Source organism: Bactrocera neohumeralis, unplaced genomic scaffold (assembly GCF_024586455.1).
Source record: "Bactrocera neohumeralis isolate Rockhampton unplaced genomic scaffold, APGP_CSIRO_Bneo_wtdbg2-racon-allhic-juicebox.fasta_v2 ctg4467, whole genome shotgun sequence".
Classification (NCBI taxonomy): Eukaryota; Metazoa; Arthropoda; class Insecta; order Diptera; family Tephritidae; genus Bactrocera; species Bactrocera neohumeralis.
Window position 1 is genome coordinate 1 of NW_026091491.1, and position 8,033 is coordinate 8,033.

An 8,033-nucleotide genomic window follows, 5' to 3' on the forward strand; every position below is an offset into this window, starting at 1 on the left:
AAAAAAAGGGGTTGGAAGGGAAAAGGAGGGTGAAAAAGAAAAAAAAATGAACTCAACCAAATGGACAAATCCTCCACAGAGGAAGGTTCTTATCACCGTTTCTTCTCCTTTCCACGTTTTTTGTTTGTTTGTTTATCAACGTTCTCACACTGTTTCATGAACACTCGCAGTAACTTTTTTTTGTTTTTTTTTTTCTCCTTACCGTCGAAACTGCACCCTCCTCTGCTGACGGGTGCAGAAGAGCGAAGAGGTTGTGGTCTGCACCACTACAAAGTCCGGTGGCGGCTCATCGGAAATGCACACTAACGGCGGCGGTAAAGAAGAAGAAGAAAAAGAAGAGGAATAGGAAAGAGGAAGAAGAGAGGAACAGGAGAAGGAAAAAAGAAGGAGCCGTCTGTAACACCTCGCCTTTCCTTTTCCTGTTTGTCTCTTCGTCCTCTGCAACGAGGGCGATGACCTCTTCGCCTTCTTGGCGATCCGTCCTGACTTGGCGTTAGAAGACGGAATGGAGACGTCGGGGGTACAAGAGAAAGCGCGCAAAGCCCTCGCCATCGTCCTTTCTACCGCCACTGTCACCGCTGCCGCTGGTGGCAGTGGCGAGCTGACAAAAGGTGACTGCAACGATCGATCCTGTGGGAACGGAGAGAGGAAAAGGAGGGACGGGACTATCCCTCCACTCTCCCCCTTCTCCCCCCTTCTCCTCCTCCTCCCCGACGCGGAGACAAAACATCGACCCCGAGAGGCGAACACAGCGGCGGTAAAGGAAGGTTCGGCTTCTTCGTCTGCTCCTTCTTCATGGCCATTGCAGCGTCGGCGGGAAAAGAAAGTGTAACTAAAAGAACAGGAATCCTCTGCCGAGGTGCGGCTGCACGGGAGGCAAGGAGCGCTTCAAGATGGACCGAGACGGCGGCGAGTGCAAAATGGTATTCATCACCTCTGCGTTCGACTGCACGCGCTCCTCTCCCACCTCCCCTTCCGTCGTGTGGGTGGGATCTGCCTGAGGCACAGTGACACGTGAGAACTGGAGGTGCTGCTGCGGTTGCTGCTGCAGGTACGCGCGGTGGATGCTGGACGGGCCAGCGCCTCAGACCTCCATCTCGGAGATGGCAACGCCGACTCTCGCCTTTCCGCGTTGGAAGGGAGCCTCTAACGGCGGAGAGCTCACCGGGGCAGAAGCAGCGGCAGCGGCGGCAGCAGCCATCGCCGTCGTCGTCGCCACTTTTTTTCCTTCTCCTTCTCCTTCTCCGTCTGCTGCCGTTGACGCCGGCACCGTGGCGGTTGCGGGCCGACGCCAACGCGAAAAACACGCTCGCTGGTACAGCATCATTGAGTTCCACGTCCCTTCCTCCTCCTCTTCCTCTTCCCTCTCCGCGAGATGGAGCCTGCAGGGCAAGCGCAGTTGAGTCAAGTGCCACAATCGCACTGCTGCTGTGACGTCGACTCTGCTCTCGATCATTAGGACGGCAAAACGCCACGGGCTGCGCGTTGTAAATGGCCTCGTCTCTTTCGGGGCGACGGGATCCACTATTGACAATCCTACTGGTGGTGGAGGAAAAGAGAGAAGAGGACTCTCACTGTTCTGCTCCGGGTGGTGGGCGAAGTCGTCGGCCGCGGGGCTTTGCCTTCTGCCCTCCTGCAGACGCGCTGCTGCTGCTGCTGCCGACGGTGGAGAGGAAAGAGGTGGCGCCCCGAGTGGGCTCTCTCTTCGTCTGTCAGTCGTCTCCTCACTGTTCCTGCAGGGACGGTCCTCGTTGTCGCCAGAAACCTCAACCAACGGTTTCCGCCTTGTTCGAGCGCGTGTGGGGTGGAGAGGAAGGCACTGTGTCCCTCTTCTTCTTTTTGTTCCTCTTTTTTCTCGCTTCCTTCTTCTTTTCTGCGGACGGTGCGCTCACCACCGTTTTTGCAGAGGGAGAAAAGACGAGGAAAGAACAAAGGCTACAGCGTCGCTTGCACCTTCACTTGCTAGCGAAGAAGAGGTCGGGCTGGGACGCCGCCGCGGATGTCATCCTTCCCGCCTGCCTCCTCTGCGTTCTTCACGTTGTGTAAAAGCAGAGAGACTGTCGGTGTGACTCCGCGCTGGATCTGCCTGCGGATCTTTCTTAGGGCTGACTTTGTCAGCGTCTTTATCTTCGTTGCCCGGCAAACTGGCAAAAAAAAAAAAAAGGGGGGGGGAGAAGAAAATGAATAGAGAGAAGGCAAAGCGTGTTTTGCTTTTGAAGGTGATGCAAAAAAGAAAAAAAATGGTAGGAGAAAAAGTTTAAAGTAAAAAAACGAATAAGAGGATGAGGACGCCAGATGCCATCCTCAGAATAATAAAAGGAAGGAGATAAAAAGATAGAGAGGAAACGGTAATCAGCAAGGTTCGGGGAGTATTGAAAGCTCGCTCTGTCAATTTTTTTTTTGTTTCTTTTCTTTCTCCTCTTCTTCTTCATGCAAACGTGCAATCAGTATTGACGAAGAGGAAATGGGTAAGGGGGTGAAAGATGAATAGAAGAAAGGGGTGTACGCAAGCGTGAGGCGGTTTATACACGCAGGCGAGGCAGTTTCTATACAGGATTCTCTTTTTTTTGAGCAAAAGAAGAAAAAAAAGAATAAAAAAAGCGCTTCTGTGAGCACCACCACCTTTAAAAAAAAAGGAACAAGCAAAAGACCGAGTGAAGAAGAAGCAAGGCGATCGTTTTTTTTTTTTTGTGTTTGTGTTGTGCTGCTCCATCGCTTTCAAAAGCTCTCTCTTCTCTTCATTATTATCACCGTGGTTGGCTGCACGACTCTCAAGGCAGACGTCGCCTTGTTGAAAAAAAAAACAAGGCGTGCAGGAGAAAGGGAACTCTTTCCAACGGTTAAAAGTGCGCCTCACTTTTCTCTCTCCTTTTTCTTTTTTTCTGTGTGTGTGTATGTGTGTATGTGTGTGTCGTATGCATGTATGTATGTATGAGTGTGTGTATGTTTGTTTGCGGCGAAGAAGAAAGGGCAATCTCCTTTTTCACTGCAGAGCGGACATGCTGAGGGACTGTTCCTCGCTTCCCTTCATGCGAGCCGAGGGTCAGTTGAGAACAAGAAGAAAGAGAGAGAGGGAGTAGCGCATTGTGCCCGCGTCACCTTCACTCCCCCTCCCTCCTCTCCCAACGGAAAAAAAAAAAAAAAGAGAACATCGTTTTTTCTTTCTTCTTTTTTGATTTCTACAGTGAAATCACCGATCGTGATGGACTTTGGGCGAGTCGCGCGGCCGCCTCCACGGACGTTCAGGACCTCTCGAGCGTCAGCGCCGAGTCCGTGGTGGGGTTTGGTCTGTCCAAGACCTCGCCGCCACCTTCCTCCTCCTCTCGGTGCTTTCGCCGTCCTGCATCTGCTTCCTTATCCTCTCTTCTACGATTTGCTGTTGTCGTTGCCGTGTTTGCCGTTGAGGAGAAGGTTGCTGCCGCCACTTCGGACCAGTACGCTAGGAACTGGATCCTTGACGCGTCGTACTTCTTCGCCAGCTTCTCGCCAAGCTGCCGTGACAAGGCCAGGCATTCCTTCTCCTTTTCCTCCTGCAAGGTCGATAGGGCGGTCTGCATTATGCGTGTCTGGGCCTCCAAGCGAGCTTGTAGGGCCTCCTTCTCTTCCGCGTCGGCGCCGGCGGTGACCTGCAGAAGGGCATACGCATCTTTTAGTTCCTCCAACGCAAGCAGCTTCTCGCACGCCTCGCAGAGCTGGACGTTCATGGTGTGCACGACGCCGTCCTGCGCCTCTCGCTCCCTGTTCTAGCGTGGCCACCTGCGTTGTCAGTTGATCCATCGCTGTGGCGGCCTTCTCGAACTTGTCCTGCTCCTGCGCGAGCTGCACCTCGTCGGCACCGCTGGGAGAGCGACTCTTTCTCTCCGCTCGTGCCAGTTGCTCACTGGCGCGGTGGGTCTCCGAGAGGGCCTTGAAGCGTCTTCGTTCGTCAGCCAGTGCGGCTTCCGCTTTTTGCGCGACGTCCATCGCGGCTTTGACAGATTCGTCGGCTTCACCCTTCAGGAGCTCGTAGCGGCGCATCAGGTTCACCGTCTCCTTGCTCCGCCGTCGCCAAGCGTTCCCGTGCGAGACGGTTGCTCGCCTCCTTTCTTGCTCGAACGCCTCCTTCGCCTGACTGAGTCGGTCAGCCAGGCGCAGCGCCTCGCCTTCCTTCGCCTCCGCCAGTGCCGCCTCCTTCTTCGACAGGGCGTCGAGCAAGCAGGCCACCTCCGCCTCGGCGTTCACGGCGCGCTCCTCCAAGGCGAAGCGAGTCGCCTGACAGTCTTCGAGCTCCTTGGCCATGTCCCGCGCACGCCGCTTGGACAGCTCGCTGGCGTGCGCGTGCTGCGTGCGGTCCTTCTCCTGAGCGCAATGCAGATTTGAGAGGAGACGGTCTACCAGCGAGAGTCGGCTCTGCAATGCCGCGTTTTTCCTCCTGAGGAGCCGCACCGATTGAAGCAGCTTCGCCTCGTTTGCGAGGGCCTCTGCGGGGGTGCGTGGAATCTGATAGAGAAACGGAGCGAAGACAGCGCGGTGGTGGCGGCTGTTGTTGTTCGTCGTCGCAGTGGTGGACGAAGGAGAGTAGGAGAACAAAGAAGTTGTTGCTGCCGCCTCGCCGCCGCGCCGCTTTTCTCGGTGCTGCGGCTCTGTTTGTGGTAGAACGCCGACGGATCGGAGGTGGTCTCCGACGCACCGCGCGCGCGTACTCCTGGCTTTGTGCTGGCGCTGTCTCCTTCCTCCGGCCGAGCCAAGGGTTGAGCCCCACGCGGGTTCAGCGCCGAAGAGAAGAGATCCGTGTGGTCCGGACTAGGGTCGGTGACGGTAAGGGGGAGGCTGCTGTCGCTGGGCGAAGGAGTCGCGATGCTACTCGCGGTGTTGCCTTCCGCCTCGTCGTCGTCGTTGTCGCCGCCTCTGCTGCTGCTGACCGATGAGTGCGCGCGCGACGGGCGGGGGCCGCGTCGCCTTCCTGTTCCGCGCCCCTTTCTCCTCTTTTTGCTGCTCCTTCGCCACTGCCGGCGTCACCGTCCTCCCTCGCTGCTGCCATCGCCGTCGTCGCCGTCGTTCGCCTCTGCTTCTCCCTCTTTTCCGTTTCCACCGGTTTTGTCGCGGCCTCGTCCTCCTCTTGTTCCTGCTACCTCAAGGGGCTTCCGCCGAGACGCGTCGGTCTGTTGTTGTCGAGTATTGGCATAGATTTGGTTGACCACCGCCGGCATCGAATGTGAGGGCCGGCCGCTTCCCGTGCTTGTCCCGGTGCCGGCCGTCGCGGAGGGGAGCGTGGTCGTCGCAGGGGATGGTGAGGGGAGAAGGTCCCCGTCGGTGGTTTCTTCCTCTTCCTCCGCGCCTCCTTTTCCTCCCGATACGGCTGCTGCTTGTGCGTGGAGAGTGTAGCGCCAGTCGGGTTCATGGAGTAGCCTCCCTTTTCATTTCTCTTTGACACGGTCATTGGCCTTTTTGTCGCGTGGAGGCCACCACCACCACCACCACCACTACCGCCACTTGCCATGGCGGCCGCTGTCAGGGCCTCTGTCACCTTTTGCGAAATAATGGATCGCTGCCGTTGCTTCTGCCGCTCCAGCGCAAGTTTCAAGCGCTCATTGTCTGTCACGAGTTTCTGCAGCTGAAGACGGAGGAACTCGTCGGTCACCTCCGTCTCCTCCGTGTGCGGCGTGCTGTCGTGGCCTCCTCTCGACCCTCTTGCGGCTCCCCCGTCCCCGCAACACCACCACCGGCGGCGGCGACGACAGCCGACAGATTGTCAAGCCGCTTGCGTCTGCCTTTCCGCGCTGCAATCTCCACGAGGTCGCGCTCCCCGCGCTGGTAGGCATCCCGAAGCGGCGGGTGGCACAGATGTCGCTCCAGTACTGATCTCGCTCCCGCCGCGTCTGCTGGAGCGCCGCGGACAGGTTGTTGATTTCCGCCTGGTACCTCTCGATCAAGGAGTGCGTGAGCGTACGGAGCTGCAGCACCTCCTCCGGCGAGGCCCAGCCGTTGTCCTCACCTTCCACTGCCCCTGCGGCGGTGGCGGCGGCATCGGCACATCACCACCCGCTAGAGGGATCGAGTAGAAAGGCGAGTGGAAAGGGTGGAGGCCGTCGTGGTCGTGGCGGTTGTTACAGAGCTCGCGGCAAACGGGTCGAAGAAGTCTCGACCAGGCGGCGGCGGCAGGTCGTCCTCGTTCCTCTCGCTGTTACTTTTATTGGGTGGCCGTTCATTGTCGCCCTCTTTGTTCGCCTTCGCGCTGCCGTCGCTGCCGTTGGAGCAGCGGTAAGGGGCGTTGAGGACGTCAGTCGTGGTTGGATGTGAGAGACCGCTGATGAGCGGCTGCTGTTGCATTCTGCTGTTGTTCGCTTCGATCGCCCTCGTCTCGTTTTCTTGCGGCAGCGCCGGGTGGAGAAGTGAGCGAGGGAGAGGAGGCGACGGAAGAGGCTGCCCCGCTAACATTCTCTCTTTTTTTTTTTTTGAGAATAGTCAAACACACACAAAGCAAAAAAAAAAAAAAGTGGCTCGGACAGGAAGGAGACGGATCACACCGTTCTTCGAGAAAGAATTCCGTTATGTACAGGCAAAAATGAGGTGAGCGAGCAACTACAACAAAATAAAAAAGGGGTGATTGCGTTTCTATGGATTCTCTCCTCAAAACTCACTTTCTATTGATTTTTCCCTTTTTTTTTTCCGAAGCACGCGAGGTGTAGACGGTAAGTGTTTTTTTTTTGCTGTTGTAAAGTGCCCTTCGCTCACTACGCGTTTGTTGTTCCACACGTGTTGACGCCTTCAATCACACAACCACAGAGTGAGGGAAAACAATAATAATAATAATAATAAAAATAAAGAAAGCCTTTGCAAAGGGAAAAGAAAAAAAGAGAGGAGAGACGATAAGGGTGCCCGTAAGCGTCATTTCTAAGTGAATGAACGGACACACACACACACACGAGAAAAGATGGTGAACATACCATCCTTGTGTCAAAAAAAAAAACACACATTTGCCTTGTTGACATCTCGTTTCGCTTTTTTTTTCTTTTTACAGGGTAAATGGGAAAAAAAGTGCATAGAGAGGGAGGGAGAGAAAAATGCTTCTTTATGGTGCTGCCGTTCCCTCTCTCTCTTCTTTCCCTTTTTTGGAAAAAAAAAAAAAAAGTTACGCAGTGTGTCTCTATGAATCGTTTTTTCTATCGTTCTATGGAAGATACTGGTCAGTAACAGGGCGAGGGCGGTGTACGTCGCGGTGCCAACCAGAGGGGGAAAAACAACAACAATCATTTAAAAAAAAATGAAGAGAGGAAAGAAATCGACGATGTGCCTGAACGGCAAAGCAACCTTTTCATCTCTTTTTTCCCCCTCCATCCTTCTTTGGTGTTCGCAGTGCCGTTCTTTTTTCTTTCTCTTTTTAGAAATCGTCCAGGACAGCGGGCATCTTCACCGCATTGGTGCTGCCGTCGTAGTAAAGGTACTTCACGAGGGGTGGCGACGCCTGAGTTTGCCGCTGCTTTGTGGCGAGAGAGCCGCTGCCGTCCTTTTGCCTTTGCCGTCGGAGGCGGAGGAGTGGTGGCGGCTATGAGCCGACCGAAAAAGTCTCTGCGCGCCGGCGCCGGCGGTGGAGAAGACGGTTTGAGATTTGCTTCTGCAACCGGCGCGGTGTCAAGAGGCGGCGGACGGTCCCGTTTCTCTTCCTTCCTTTTCTTCTCCTTCACCTCCTCTTCCTGCTGTTGCTGTGGCGGCGGCAACGGCCTCCTCCCCCGTCTTTCCGTCTTGCCGGTTCGTTTCGGTGTTGCGTTTCTTTCCGTTAGCGTGGTGGTGTTGCGCCCCTATCCTCGCGAGAATGGCGTGTCGACGGATGCCCGCCACCAGCAGCTCCTTCAGTTCGTCCTTCATCGTTGGCAGCGGCTGTACCCGGCGGCCAACCCTTGCAGGACCCTCCCCACCGCCACCACCACCGATGGTCGCGCCTGCACTGGCCGAGGACGGCGTGGCCAGCATTTGCCCGTAACGCGTTCCTTGCCATGCACTGAACACCGGACCAGAGACCACGCCGAGTCGGTCAATCGATGGCGTCATCACCC

At 55.8% G+C, this 8,033-nt stretch overlaps 1 protein-coding gene across 1 annotated transcript; it reads right to left on the reverse strand.

The window, feature by feature from the left end:
• Positions 1 to 3,242: 3,242 nt before the first annotated feature.
• LOC126767170 (uncharacterized) lies at positions 3,243 to 6,309 on the reverse strand. The gene is made up of 6 exons (XM_050484750.1): positions 6,126 to 6,309; positions 5,975 to 6,024; positions 5,112 to 5,593; positions 4,670 to 4,896; positions 3,682 to 4,622; positions 3,243 to 3,626 (listed from the first exon to the last, which is right to left on the reverse strand). Exons 1-6 carry the CDS (start codon positions 6,307 to 6,309, stop codon positions 3,243 to 3,245), a joined length of 2,268 nt encoding a protein of 755 aa, XP_050340707.1.
• Positions 6,310 to 8,033: the final 1,724 nt, after the last annotated feature.

What these genes read in the sequence shown, in the direction of transcription:
- LOC126767170 (XM_050484750.1), bottom strand. Translation starts at nt 6,309, where the DNA reads ATGCAACAGCAGCCGCTCATCAGCGGTCTCTCACATCCAACCACGACT. An exon ending in CGACCTGCCGCCGCCGCCTG is followed by an intron (nt 6,025 to 6,125) that starts GTCGAGACTTCT and finishes CGATCCCTCTAG; the next exon opens with CGGGTGGTGATGTGCCGATG. An exon ending in CGCCGCAGGGGCAGTGGAAG is followed by an intron (nt 5,594 to 5,974) that starts GTGAGGACAACG and finishes CTCCGTCTTCAG; the next exon opens with CTGCAGAAACTCGTGACAGA.